Source organism: Phlebotomus papatasi, chromosome 1 (genome assembly GCF_024763615.1).
Source record: "Phlebotomus papatasi isolate M1 chromosome 1, Ppap_2.1, whole genome shotgun sequence".
Classification (NCBI taxonomy): Eukaryota; Metazoa; Arthropoda; class Insecta; order Diptera; family Psychodidae; genus Phlebotomus; species Phlebotomus papatasi.
In genome coordinates this window covers 55,965,689-55,980,013 of record NC_077222.1, presented here as the reverse complement: position 1 = coordinate 55,980,013, position 14,325 = coordinate 55,965,689, and the positions used below count along the sequence as shown (strand labels likewise).

The window sequence follows — 14,325 nt, the reverse complement described above, 5'->3', positions numbered from 1 at the left end:
TTTTGTTTATGTTTTGCAAAAGCACGTGGCATTTTTATAAGATTCCTTGAAGTTCTACTAATTTTTGTTGAAAATCCCTAAAATGAGTGCCCTTAAAACATCTGTGGTAGTGGAAGGTAAGCCCTGGCAACTGAATTAATTGCAAATATCAGAATTAAACGCTGTTTTGTGTTTCAGAAGAAAATCTCAATGAGAATGGCAGTGGAGGCAGTGCTGCTGAAGGTGATACCTCCGGATCAGATATTTCAAATGACGAAGAGGATACAGAGAAAAAATCTGGTTGGGCAGATTCAATAGCAAGGGTACTGGCAGAAGAAAAACCCCGGAATAAATCCTCAGTGATATTGTCTCGTGCAAAAAAGCCATCGCAGAACAGCAAAAAGAAGCTAAGCTTTGAGATTGAGGGAGAAATTAAGGAAGTGGAGAAAAAACCATCAAATGAGGAACTGGAGGCTGAAGCTGCGAGGCAGAAAGCTGAACGTTTGGAGAGGAAACGCAAGAGAGAAGCTCTAAGAAATCTCAGTGTTCGACCAGATATCACAGAGAGATCCAGGGAAATTGCACTGAAGCGTGTGGCAACTAGGGGCGTTGTTCAGCTGTTCAATGCAGTCCAGGCTCAGCAGAAGGACATTACGAAGCGTTTGGAAACGGAAAAGCTCGAGCACAAGAAGGAGAAAGTGCTGAAGAATGTCAATAAAACAGCCTTCCTGGATGCTCTAATGGGAGGACCCCGAGCTAAATCTGAGCTGATTGACAATCCCGTGAAGGATGAGGATGAAAGTGAGGAAGAATCGAACCGACCATCGACGTGGAATGTGCTGAAGGATGATTTTATGCTGCCATCGAAAAAGAACAAGGATTGGGACAAAATGGATGAGGATGATGAGGAGAATGATCAGAGAAGTGAGCCGGAAAATGAAGATTCCAATAAAGAAGAGAGTGATTGAAGGGAAAAGAAAGTCTTTTATTTAATAAGTAATGTATGTTTGCCAGAATGCTGCAGAATCTGCTGAGGAGCTGTTGGATAGAGTGTGACTGGGAGGTTCCAAATCATGGTTTCAATCATGATATCAGTCGGAGCTTGCCAGCCATCTTCTCTAATCTCAATGGCTTTGACGTCCTCACTAGCACTCGTGACAAATTCAAAGTGCAGCTGCCAGCGGATATTCACGAGATCCGTGCTGAATGTCGGGGTGACATGAAGTGGAATAGGCAGGATCATTTGGGTCTGCTTGAGTCCTAGGCACACTTCATGGTGCTTTGTAAAAGCCATAATCTTCCCTGACGATGTCTCAGGCTCACCCTGGGCTCCCAGAGCTGGGGGATTCTTTTTCAGCATAACTTCCTCGCACTGAAGCGTCACAGACACCTGAATGCATCGCACGGTACGACAGGTGAAGTCCAGCGTACCCACAATGTCCTCCCCAAGCTTATAGGCTGGCTTGAAGAGGCAGAAGCGCCCCACAGTCCCCCGTTTGTTGGAAATTAAATAGAAATTTGGCCTTCGGCGTGCTGTAATGTTCTGCAGATGATGAAGGGCAATTTCAAGCTTAGATTCCGTTTTGCGCGTCTCCAGAAAAGGATTAGTGGGTGCTAGTTCCTCATTGGTCTCATTGCACAGGGCTGGGACGTCATCGGGCCGAATAACTGTGGGCATGGGCAGAACTCTAATGGGCACTCGAAGAGCTTGAACCCTTGACCCCAATCTCTGAGTGGCTATGGTAATCTTGTAATAGTACTTGATAGCTGTCCCTTTGTATGTTGGAGGACAGGACAGAGGCAGAGATTCTCTGTACAGATAGGATTTTGTCTCTCCGGGAGCTAATCTCAGATCACAGAAGAGAATTTTTGGACTTGTTGCCATGACAATGTCTCCTTGACCTTGTGTGGCAGCCGTGAGGGAGGTGTCATTGGTCAGGGAATCCTGATTTGTCTTATCCTGGAACACTGAATTGCAGTAGCAGTGAATTTGGGAAGTGGCCCAGGCTAGATTTTCCAGGATATCACTGTTGCTTTGGGCTATTTTGTGCTCCGGAAGCGTGGGATTGGTGAAGGAAATAAAACACTCAACCACTTCACCACAGAGGAACACTGGAGTTTGTTCTCGAACTAATTTTGATGTGATTTCTATCATTTTTTTTTTGTGATTATTTTGATCTCCACGAAAAAAGAAAAAAACAAAGGGTAACGTGTCAGGTCAATTCAGAATTTCCCCTCTTTCCCCTCCCGTTAAGCGGCGCGGAAAGAATTTTCGGTGTGTAACGACCGTTGTGGAATGTATTTTCGGAGTTCGGAAGAAGCCATTTGTGGAAGTGTTGTGGAATTTCGTGACTGTCGTTGTTCGGCAAAAGAGTATTTTGTAAGTAAATTTGGGATTATTAATTGAATTACTCTAGTTGTGCTAAGTTGGGGACATCTCTGGTCATCTTGCTGGGATAGTGATTGTGTCCAGAAGGTATTTTTGGGGGGAACTATCGGCCATTTCAAATAATTCCACTCATAGAATTTTTCGTCATGGCGTTGCTCTTCCCCAAAATTGTCACGTCGACGAAATTTCTGTGCTGGACAAACTTTTCCCATTTTCCTTGAATTTTCCAGTTTTTCTGGGATTTTTGGTGTTTTTCTTGGTTTCTGTGTGTCCTGGGATTTATTGTGGAAGTAGTGGGTGTGAATTTGTGTGGGGGAATAGTGAACAAAGTGGACTTTTCCCAGCCAGACGGAAACTCCCATTTGCGCGAGTTTGGTTTGGGAGAGAGGAATCAAAGTGTTCCGGTTTAATTGGATGTGCATTTGTTTGCTCTTGCAGTTTCGTTTTGATTAAAAAGAAGAATACCATCGGAGCGTCGTGGTCAGAGAATGTTATAATGGAATTCTACGTGTATTTTGTCATTGTGGTTGTTATCCTTATTTCGCTGGCAACATCCCTCATCATCAGCAAGTTGCCGCGTGGGAAAACCTTCGATGAGGTGCTGAGTGAGAAGAAAAAATTGGCTGAAAAGCTCTATGGGACCACGGGAAAAAAGTCCCAGAAGAGCAAGAAGCAGCCTCCTAATGCCGGGAAGAAGGGCAAGGAAAAGGCCAAAAAGGAAGTTGAGAGTCCTGCTGAGGATTCTGTGGACACCTCAACGGAGAAACCTCCTTCTCCCAAGGCTCATGTTGAATTTGCCGAGGCTGAAGTCATCACGGATAGCGATTCTCCACGGGCTAAGGTAAGGGGGAGGAGGGTCATGGTGGTATAGTGAAACAGGGGGGGCTCCAAAATGGGCAAAATGGCTAATTGTTGGCACTTTGGCAGAAACAATTGGGTGTGACGAAGAAGAGTGGCAAGAAGAATGGTGGTGGTCGAGCGTCCGGAACAGGAATTTTGATAAATAAATCAGAGACTTCCGTCGTTAAAGCTACAGCTGCAGTGGAACCGATGAATCATTTTGAGCAAATACAGCCAAAAGATGATGCTGAAATTTTACGAGCGGCCACTCATGTACGTTTTAATTTCCATCAATTTTTTTCTTTCTGTTCTTGCTGCCTTCTCAGTGGAGGCGGTAATTAAAACAAATATTAATTTTACAGAAAGATGAATCCACAGAGAGCAATAGAAACCAACTCAACAGCCGAGGCGATAAAAGTGCTGCAAATAGAGATAGTAAGAAAGGTAAGTGAGAGAATTATACTACTTACAATGTATATAATAATTTTTTTATTGGACCATTTATCCATCTGCAATGGGAAAAGCACTGAGGCATTGTGTAACCCCCCTTTTTCTTTTTGTCTTTCCTTTTTGTCACAATTTTTGCACTCTATACTTGCATTTCTGGGAGACCAGGCCACGGAAAATGATCAAAAATTTTCCGTGTTTTGTGTCTCCCATTTACTATTAATAGCTCTGCAAGTGCGTCCGGCAGTCTCGTGAAACATTCTTTTTTTTTGTGCCTCACTTGTTTACACTGTGCGTAGCCAGTTTATTGACTCACTCATCTCATCGCGTCCCTAACGGTTGCACCGCGAGCCACATTCACAGAAAAGACAAAGTCAATGAGATGAAATTGTGAAGAGAGGAGAATACAGAGGAAAAAAAATATTGTGTGTGCGCTAAGAGACAGGGAGAAGTGTGTTAAAAATGTACACGTGGTATAATGTTGGGATTACGTAAAAAGAGGCAGTAAATGCTGTGTCTGGGCCTTTTAATCGCAAAAACAGACGCAAAAGGGTGAAAGGAAATGGCAAGATGAGAGATAGGTTTATGATGATTTTCTATTGCAGTGCTGGCAAGTGGTGTACAAAATTTATCAAGATTATTATTTTACTTCAAAATTCTGGGAATCATTAAATCATGCAAAAAAAAAATAGTTGATTTCTCAAAATTAATTTTAATATATATTCAGAGAAACACCATCCGGCATCCGGTTCTTTTTTAATTGATCCCATTGATCTGGAATTTTGAACTATTGAGACTTCACGACCTTGAAATTCCAGGGGTCATTGACCTTCGCTCACATCTTCAGTATTTCTAATGCGGAACAGAAATTGATAAAACCTGGGAAATTTAATTTTTGTTGACAATGCTAAAGAGTCATTTACAAAAATACTTGAAATATTTTCTTTTAAATGTAGCTGAAATTTTGAATATATTTTTGGATAAATCTTACCAGGGACCCATCAAGCCTAATAAAAAGTGAAGCTATTTTTCGCTTTTCCTTGTAAAAATTTTGCGGATATTGCACCGCGACTTAAACAAATTTGCTCGTAGTTCATGTATTGTTTCGGCGAACATTATGAAATATGTATTTTTAGATAACTTTTAATGCATAATTTCGAAATATACCAGACTGATAAGTCAATTCTCTTTAGGAAAAAAGTTGCCAATAGTCTTCAGTGCCTCTATGGAAAAATATCGTATGGAAAAATGAGATTTCGATAGGCCCCTGATCTTACACTAGATCTTTAAGATTCTTTTGGTAAATATTTTGTACTGGTCAAAATATAATAAAAAAGTGACATTGAAATAAAATGGCTAAATAAATGAAGTACAACGAGTACAATACTTAAATGACTGTTTTTTTTTACAAAGATACTATTCAATAACTGGGATATTACAAGTCCTTAACGCCACAATATTGATTAAAAAAAATACGGGTACATAACTGATTCATTATTGATTGCGAGCTATGCAATCGGGTTGGAAATTCCAAGACCTTTCCAAAAAATCCAAATTTAACCAAATCGGTTGAAAAATAGACCATCTAAAGTAGTAAAAATGTTTTCATTAAAAAAAAAAACAAGATAGCCATTTTTTTGGGTCATGGGTATGTTTGGAAGAAATGTTTGCCTGAACCACCTCTAAAAACATAAACAGGTCATAATAGGTTTAGGCTGATCCATAAGCCTGTAAAATTTAGCAGTAAAAACGTATCCCGATTTGGTATTTTTTCCAGACATTTTCTTTACCTGCTCATTTATCGTCAAATTTGATGGGGTAAATATTCGAATAATCACTATTTAGATGGAAAATCGAGAAATCTGGTAACTCATTTTGAGTAGTAAGACTCTTGGTCAGTCGAATGTGACTCAATTGGGTCACATATATTTGCAGATATTTTTCTGCATTTTGAGCAATTTTTCAGGAGATAGCGATGAAAAATTTATTTTTTAAATTTACAAATTTGTGTGGTGCCTCTTTACTTCAAATCAATTGCCCAAGCAATAAAAACGGGGTGGCAAAGCGTCCCTTAGATGCTTAAGATGTAATACTTCAAAGGTACTTTCGCATCATTTGTCATTTACTATTTACTGGTCCGCAATCGAATTAAACCGATTTATAAATCACACAAAGCATCACCTAAAATACCCCTTAGGAGTAATGAATTTGAATTTCGGATAAAAATTAATTATTGATTATGAACCGATTCAGATTCAATTGGAACCGGTTCAGTTTTATCGGAAATTCCAAGACCTTTCCAATGAGCCCAAACATGATACCACTCGGATGAGACATACGTTCTCTAGAGCCTTTTTAACCTTTGACTTTGGAAACCCGATATTAGGAATGATTCAAAGGTATTTTCAGATAAGGATGAAATGTTCACCTGGATAATCTCTAAAACATATCCAAAAAAGAAAAAAAATCGCACGACGAGTTTTCGAGCAATCCTAAAACTCATGGTTTTGGGAGGGAAATAACGGGTATGGGCATGTTAAGATACTTAGGTCGCGGGGGGGGGGGGGGTCCCCGAAGGTTTGAAGTCGCTATCTTTTACTGTTTGACCTCTAGAGCTGGCGACATCTGGACGGAAAAAGAGCGTGACACCATTTCTCAAAAACCGTCTGAAATCCTGCTGTCTCTGTGGACTTCGAGCAGTAAAAGAGCAAAATTTTGAGAAGAAATCTAGGGGAAGGCTTTCCGGTTTTGCACACACTCTGGCTTGGAACACTTTATATTTTACCCATATTCCTTTAATGGGTTGCTTGGGTTAAGAAGACTGAAAAAAAAACAGAATATTTTCTTATAATGTCTTTTCTGCATAACAAAAACCTTTTTTAATTCAATCTCTTAGTCACAATATTTAAAGTTTATTTTCAAAAAGTTTCATTTAAAAATTTTCAAAGTTCTGCCATCGAGACGTGAGATTGAGAGATTTTTTTTTTACTTTTCAGTGGTCAATATTTTTCAGAATAACGCAATCTAATATTAAAAATCCAAATATTTCCTGTTAGCTGTTATGGCCTCTACACATTGGGAGCAATTTCTGTCAAAAATTGCTTTTTTTAAGGAAATTCCCTGCAGCGTTGTAGGGGGAAACGTCAAATTTCTGTCAAAAACGCAATTTTTGACGAAAATTGCTCCCAAAGTGTAGACGCCTTTAGGTTAAATTAATGCTTGAGCATAGGATTTTATGTTTACTTAATCCTACAAGACGAAACGTGATGCGAAATTAACCCAAAAAATCAGTTTTTCAAAAATCCTTTGTTAACTAGATCCTGTTACATTTGGTTTGGAAATATTTGGTTTTAGGATTTTAAATGAACCTCCTCCGAGGAATTTTGTCTACCGAAACGTAGTTTTTTTTCTCAAAAAAGTGTACTAAAATCATGTTTCAAAGGGTGAATTTTGAAAATTTTATATTAAAAGTTTCAGAAAATATACATTAGATGTTGTACTTTTTTGAATCAAATAACTTTTCTACGCTCAAAAAATATATTTGAGAAAAATTGCTGTTTTTTATTCTTTTTGACAAACGTAACCCCTTAACACTAAACCTACTAAGACCCGGTCAAATTGACCGGTTTAAAATTAACACATATTTAAATTTAAACGGTACTATGTCACTATCAAACTTTTAGAATTTCTTAAAATATGCATGTAATATACTTTTCAGTCTTTAAATTTAAATTTTTTGCTCTTTTCCAAGACAAATTTGTTGAGTATCCTAACCTACCGCGGTTTGGCATTTGACCAAAAAACGACCAAAAACGGTCGGTAAGTTTAGTGTTAATGGCTCTGACCAATCTATGGCAATATATTTTATTTTAATAGCTTGTCTTAAGTCACATATTTCCTGTAAAATGTTTCAGATTTATTTAAGAAATATATTGGAAAAGTTTTAAGTGTTCAAAACCAAAGTGTGTGCGAAGCCTAAAAGCCTTCCCCTACTCTGCTTTTACCTTGAAATAAATTTTGGATTAAAAAAAAAATCAAGAAATCCCGTAAGAAATATTTCCGGAAGAAAGAAGAAGTCTTTCTGTAAATTATTGCATTTTAAAGTTGTTTGTGTTAATTTTGTTGTTAATTAATTTGAAAATCCGGATCCAAAGTTCAAGAGTTCTAGTCACAAAAGAAAATATTTCATGGTTATTTATCTAGTTTTAGCAGTTATTTTTTTTTTAAGTTAACGAAACAATGATTGAGGTAATTAAATGCACAGATATTAGTAAATTTTTCACCATTCCTGCTTTCTGTTAAATATATTGAATGATACAATGGTTCATGACGAAGTTTAATGATTGCTAGTGTCACGTTTTTTTAGAAAATTAAAATGGGTTGCAAATTTAGGGAATACTTAGATCAGATATACGTAAACCAAATCAGAGGGTAAATCGGGACAAATATTTAAAAAAAAAAGAATATTGGTTGGTTTATGTACTATTTGTCTCTTCCGTGTAAGCTTTGACATGATTTTTAGAAGTTAGACTGCGAATTTATTGTAAATAAGACTAACATATAAGCATAAATTTAAATCTCAATCCCATGTCTGTAGAGGCCTTTATTTGTATTTTATTTTAATTCTAAGTATTCTCCTTTAAGCATTTCATCTAAGTATATCTAGAATCTCTTTTTATCTGACGTATATTACATCCTTATTTCATACACTGAGAAAAAAAGAGGCTACGATTAACTTTTTTTCGTCATAACTTTAACACTTTTCGGGTGTAAAAATATATCAATATTTTTTAATGTTAATTTTACACATTTTGAGGGTAAAATCAACATGAAAAAAGGGTAACTTTAACCCATAATACACCCAAAAAGGGTAATATTTACACCGATTTCGGATTAATACTGCAGGGTAAAATTAACATTTCCGGAATGTTATTTTAACTTTTTCGGATTTCTCTCAGTGTACAAAATTTATTAATTTATAAAGTAAAATACTAAAATAAGAGATTTGTCATTGAACTTGCTCAAGTCTAAAAGATCCAATGAAATACGTGCTTTTTGTTATTTTTTCCATGTGAGAATATAACTTCTCCATGACGAAGCGTCTGTAGTTGGTATTCTGCTGACGCAGCTCAATTGTTGCTATTTGGCTGTTTTCAGGCAAAAATCCCAAATTGCCGGCAACAGCTGATAAGGAAGAGAAAGCAGCAGTGTCAGTGGTTGTGGAGGAGAAAGTGAATGTTAAGAAGGTGTCTGAGAATGCTGGACAGAAAGAGAAGACAGCCAAGAAGGCTGCAGGTGGTGGAAAAAAGCAAGAATCTACTGGACTGGCAGTTCAGAAGATTATTGCTGAAACTGATGAGCTTGGTGTGAATTTCCTCATACCATTGCTAGCAAAGGCTGAACTCAGTCGTTCAGAGATTCAGATTATTATTGAGTATTTGCTCAATAAACAATCCGATACCATTACGGTTAATCATTCTGAGTGGACAGAAGGAAAGTCAGATATGATTCAGAAATTGAAGAAGCAGATTGAGTTGAAGGAAAAGGCATTGCAGGATGAACAGGAAGCTAGTGCTGGGATTCAGGCACGTTTGAGGGAATTGCGGGCAGAGATTAATTTGGAAAAAAGTCAGTATAATGCCAATTTGAAGGCATATCTTGAGGAGATTGCTCAGAAGAATAAGGATATTCAGAATATGTCTACGGACTATCAGCAGCTCAATGAGAAATATCTCAGTGAAAAGCAATCCCTAACACACCAGATGCAACAGCTCCAGGCAAAATTGTTGCAGGAGAAGAAGACAAATTCACAAGAACATCTGCAGCAAATTCAACAACTCACTGAAACTAATAATGTGCTAAATAATGAGATTATTACCAAAACTAAGTTGTTCAATGATGTCAATGAGCAATTTAAGAAGTTTGCAAGTGAGAAGCATCAGTATATTGAGACAATTAAGAAGGACTATGAGAGTAAATTGGCCGAATATGAGATGATAATGCGCAAAAAAGAGGATCAGCAACTCTATATGGAGCAAGACTTGAAGAAGATTCGTCAAATTGCCGATCACGATGCTGAGGCTTTGCGGCGTCTGAAGGAGAATTTTGAAATGAAGCGCTTCGAAGTTGAACAATATAAAACTCAATTGGCAGAACTGACAAAGAATAATCACAATATGGAAGATATGGGAAAGGTTGAGATTAGGAATCTGCAGAATGCTCTGGATTCATGCAAAACCGATTTGACACGTTCCAGAAATGAAGTGAACGATTACAGGAACAAAGCTGAAGATCTGGAAGCTCAAGTTGTAGAACTGAAACAACAGATTAATGTCTGGTCCATCAAAATTCGCGAGCAAACTGGTCAGGTAAGAGTTTTTTTTCTTTTTTTCCGGACAGTACAGTTCAAGTTAAAAAAAAATTAAAAACTAAAAAAATAAGTTTTAAGTTACAATTCATTGCTATATTTTATACAATATTTTAGTAAATTTCATTTCCTCAATAAAAAATGAATTAAATTAATAAACATAAAAATATATTCGGTTAATAAATAAATAAAATAGAAGAGAAAATAGATTAAAATAGAATAGAAATAAATAAAATACTTTGGTAAAGAATCTTAAATAATCTTTGGTAAAGGAGAAGTGCCAAATTTCGAACAGCTTGAAATATCGGACATTTTTTTCTTAATTCCATATTATATTTTGGCTATTTTTTCAAATTTTAAAGATTGTACAATGCTGAAGAAACAAAAGAGACTCGCTTATGAAAAATCCTTGGAAGAACTTCAGAAGAGCAAGAGACTTCGAGTAATTTAGTGTCCGATATAGCATACAAATCAGTATATTTTATTCTATTTTAATTGAATTAAGAATGATTTTATATAAATCAAATAAGTTGAACTAATTTTTCTAAGTTCTAAACTACATTCTTAAAAAGAAAGTCTATTTTTTTAATATTACTTTTCAAACTGAAAACTTTGGCGCGTATATGCAATATGTCCGAAATTTGGCACACTTGCCCTACTTCTATGTTATCTGCTTCAAATCACTGTTAAATTTTAAATGACTTGCGTTTTTAATAACCATATCGAAATTTCAACGGTAATTTTTTTTACGTTTAATGCCTAAAAATATTATTCTTCTTTACTGGGCAAATATGTTTTTTTAATCACAAATTTAAGGGTTTTCTATCATTGAAGTTTCGATTTTCTATTGGAAAACTACTTTGTTTTACTTCTCGAATGTTTTTTCTACTGACCAAAACAATTAAACTTACAGATGTGAAAACATTACAGTAAGGGAACCTGGGGGAAAATGTGGCAAAATTGATTCTTTTTATGAACTTCCATAAGACCTGAGAGACTCCTAGTAGAAGAAAGCGCCGATGGTTCGCACGATCCCAAGCTTCGTAATGAGTGAATTTTTCCTATGTTTTTGAATGTTGCGAACGTTTCCTATGTTTTTGAATAGATGTAACTTCGCAATATATAAAAAAAACTGGGCCCTTGCTTCTTGGTTCTAAAATACAGGTGCGACAAATCACATTTTTTGATAAACAACGGAAAAATTTGTCATTATGAAGCTTGAGATTGTACGAAGCATGGACACTTTCTCCTAAGCACATTCTTATAGAAAATTTACCGTTCTACGTAGTTTAGTGTGACAAATTTTCTCTATATTAACGATAAATACGCTTTTAAAAATATTTTCAAAAAGCTGGTTTTTGGAAAGAAAAGTTTCTTAGGTGGTTTAGAAAAGGCAGAAAAGGAGAGCTGGATACGAAGTGGGTCGAGTAAATGTAACTTATGACTTATACCGTTGATGTGGGTAACTTTACGCTCAGGAGGTGACTTTGCACCCTTGTTTTTCGTAAATTTTTCCTTAATTCTAGCCCATAAGGATAATCTTTGAACCATTCTTAAGTCCTAGGATTAAAGCAAAGCTTACGAAAAGCAGGGGTTCAAAGTCGCTCTCAGAGTGCAAAGTCACCCGCATCTACGGTACATCAAATCGTTTAAAACTTTGCATATTTAAGAAGATCATCTAATACAGGTTTCAGACCAGGCTTTAGTCATGACTTAAACTTCTCTAAATTCTTAACACTCAAAATTGTGAAGAATTTCGGTTCGATGGGGTATAGCAAGAGTTGACGGAAACACTAGACCTTTCTTGACTTTCGCAATTTTATTCTTTACGACGTTTCGAGGATGAATGTCCTCTTCATCAGGTATCGAATTTTGTTGGGAAAATCACGTACAGGCGGGAAATGGTTACACTTTTTTGGACTTGGATCACAGATTGCACTTTTAAGTTCACCATTCGACTGATCGACACAGAAACTGATCACAGGATCTCAATCACTGCTCTGTGTCGATCAGTCGAATGGTGAACTTAAAAGTGCAATCTGTGATCCAAGTCCAAAAAAGTGTAACCATTTCCCGCCTGTACGTGATTTTCCCAACAAAATTCGATACCTGATGAAGAGGACATTCATCCTCGAAACGTCGTAAAGAATAAAATTGCGAAAGTCGAGAAAGGTCTAGTGTTTCCGTCAATTCTTGCTACACTCAAAATTGTTTTGAAAATTTTGACTTAGGGTAGGATATTAAGTGTAAATGGTCCATAAGATTTTGAAAAACTAATTAAATTATTTGTTGATAAGGATTTTCAAAACTTCGGGAACTGAGTTAAATCTCTAGCCTGAAGGTCATACAATGGTAAAAATTCAAGCCTTGATCTGTTTGGTCTCTTTTATCCTTGAAGATATTAAAATTTTGAATTATCGATTTGTCACATTTTACCCTATAGCTTCCCCTAATAAAACACGCCTTCCAATTTATTTTGTTTTTCATTTGGATAGATGTCTGAAATGGATAAAAATCTTTCGGGATGCAAAATCAACCTTGCAGAGAAGGATCTGAAGTTGGCTGAAGCTGAAACGAAGATAAGATGCTTAGGGGAGGAGAGGGAACGCCTTGAGAAACAAATTGAAGATCTTAAACTGAAGAACAATGTAAGTAAATTCTTTTTGAATTTCCCCTGTCCAACTACGCAAACACAACTTTTTTTTATCAACACAAGAAAAATGTGCAACAGATGACTCTTTCTCGATTGATAAAAAAAATCAAAAATATTTTCAGCATCTTTTTTTTTTTCAAGATACCAAATACTTATTTGCTCACGATCCATGTCTGTTCTGAACTTCGGTTGAGAGAGAAAAATTAAAATGTGATTTTTACCTCGAGAATGATGTCATTGTGCACATAAGGTTATTTAGCGAGGCAATACATTCTTCTTCTGATGAATTTTCATATTTTACCCATTTTTAATTCACGACAAGTTTTTGCTTCTGGCCAAATTCTCTTGTCCATTCATTCTCTCTATTCCCAATAGATATTCACCTTTTTGTACATTGTGTTGAAAATAAAATTTATGGATGATTCTTCAGTTTTGTTGCCACGCGTGAAGTTCATTATGTCAGATAGAAAAATTGATGGGTCAAGTCAATTCTATTGAATAAGAATTCTTTATTGTAGTGGTTAAATTCTGTATGTGATTCTGTGTAAAAATTTTGTGGTTTTAATAGATTATTTTTTTTATAAGTATATTTTCATTAATTTAGGATTTTTATTACGAAAAAAATTTACAGAAATATTATTGAAATTTGAATAAGAACTTTGAAAAAATAGATTTCATTGGGATATTATTTCTTTTAGTGAACAAAAAGCGTTTATTGATATGTGAAAAATAAATGAAAATATGAGTTATTAAATAATCCAATTAAAAAAGAAAATTGGTGAGATTAGTAATAAATTTCCTCATAATAATAAAAAAATTATTGCAATCCAAGCAATAAATGTTATAATATGAAGATTAATTATTGTAGAAATGTAATTATTGTCATTCATCATTTTTTTTAATAATTTCGGGATGAATATTAAAATATTATAGTATTTTAAGTGATGGAAAAATAGCTTACTAAAAGCCCAATTCAAAGGAAAAAAAATATCCTGTTCAAGAATTTCGCCAATTTTTTGTTTGATAAATCGTTTTACATTGAATCCAATAGGCATGTTAAAAAATCAATTAATAATAATAAAATATATTAATACACAATTTTTTATGTAAATAAATGAATTTTTGCATGTACAAAATAAAAATAACGTATCGAAATCCATTAATCACGCAAAATTTAAGCTTATATAAATAAAACTTTAAAAAATTAATAATAGTAATATACAATTAATTAAAATAATTAATTATTTATCAGATCATGGTTGGTTCATAAAGCAAATAAATCCAGTTCAGGGTCGTTAAAGATCCCAATACCTGTCCAATACATTTAAACTGAACCCAATTCGTATGAAAAATGCATTTTCTAAACTCTTTTTAACTTTTAATGCTCAAACTCAGTATTTACAATACGATCTTTTGAATTTGTGATCGATCTGAAGGGGAATAATAATGTCGATATCGATAATGTCAGTATGATAATGTCATATGAGAAATTTTCGTGGTAAATTCGGAAGGACAGCATTAAAGCTCAGTGAGTATCAAATGGCCATTCCAAGCAGCTCTATAAAGCTTTTAGTTAACTGTTATAAAACAGATTTTTGATTAGTTCTTTATAGTGTTACTGGAGCTTAAACAGTAAGAGATATCAACTTC

The 14,325-nt window shown here is 35.4% G+C and overlaps 3 protein-coding genes across 7 annotated transcripts in view; 2 read left to right on the top strand and 1 right to left on the bottom strand.

Annotated features, from left to right (window-relative positions):
- The first annotated feature begins 3 nt into the window (after window positions 1-3).
- LOC129807747 (RRP15-like protein) lies at window positions 4-1,043 on the top strand. 2 transcript variants are annotated; one of them, XM_055857208.1, is made up of 2 exons: window positions 4-116; window positions 178-1,043. In XM_055857208.1, exons 1-2 carry the CDS (start codon window positions 83-85, stop codon window positions 945-947), a joined length of 804 nt encoding a protein of 267 aa, XP_055713183.1. In that variant the 5' UTR covers window positions 4-82; the 3' UTR covers window positions 948-1,043. The 2 variants fall into 2 exon arrangements, with proteins under 2 accessions (XP_055713183.1, XP_055713192.1); XM_055857217.1 differs by having other exon boundaries at window positions 15-116; window positions 181-1,043.
- On the bottom strand, window positions 944-2,241 carry LOC129807712 (RAB6A-GEF complex partner protein 2). Its single transcript, XM_055857165.1, has one exon. It carries the CDS (start codon window positions 2,132-2,134, stop codon window positions 965-967), a length of 1,170 nt encoding a protein of 389 aa, XP_055713140.1. The 5' UTR covers window positions 2,135-2,241; the 3' UTR covers window positions 944-964.
- Window positions 2,242-2,277: 36 nt separating this feature from the next.
- The window catches only part of LOC129807666 (ribosome-binding protein 1), a 30,788-nt gene continuing 18,740 nt past the window's right edge, over window positions 2,278-14,325 (top strand). For 2 of the 4 annotated variants that reach the window (XM_055857109.1, XM_055857090.1), the window contains exons 1-6: window positions 2,278-2,359; window positions 2,807-3,209; window positions 3,296-3,481; window positions 3,571-3,652; window positions 8,813-10,023; window positions 12,518-12,670. In XM_055857109.1, coding sequence (XP_055713084.1) covers window positions 2,865-3,209; window positions 3,296-3,481; window positions 3,571-3,652; window positions 8,813-10,023; window positions 12,518-12,670 — 1,977 coding nt within the window. In that variant the 5' untranslated portion in view covers window positions 2,278-2,359; window positions 2,807-2,864. Of the gene's footprint in view, window positions 2,456-2,806; window positions 3,210-3,295; window positions 3,482-3,570; window positions 3,653-8,812; window positions 10,024-12,517; window positions 12,671-14,325 lie in introns of all 4 variants that reach the window. The other 2 variants (XM_055857117.1, XM_055857101.1) reach the window with 2 other exon arrangements.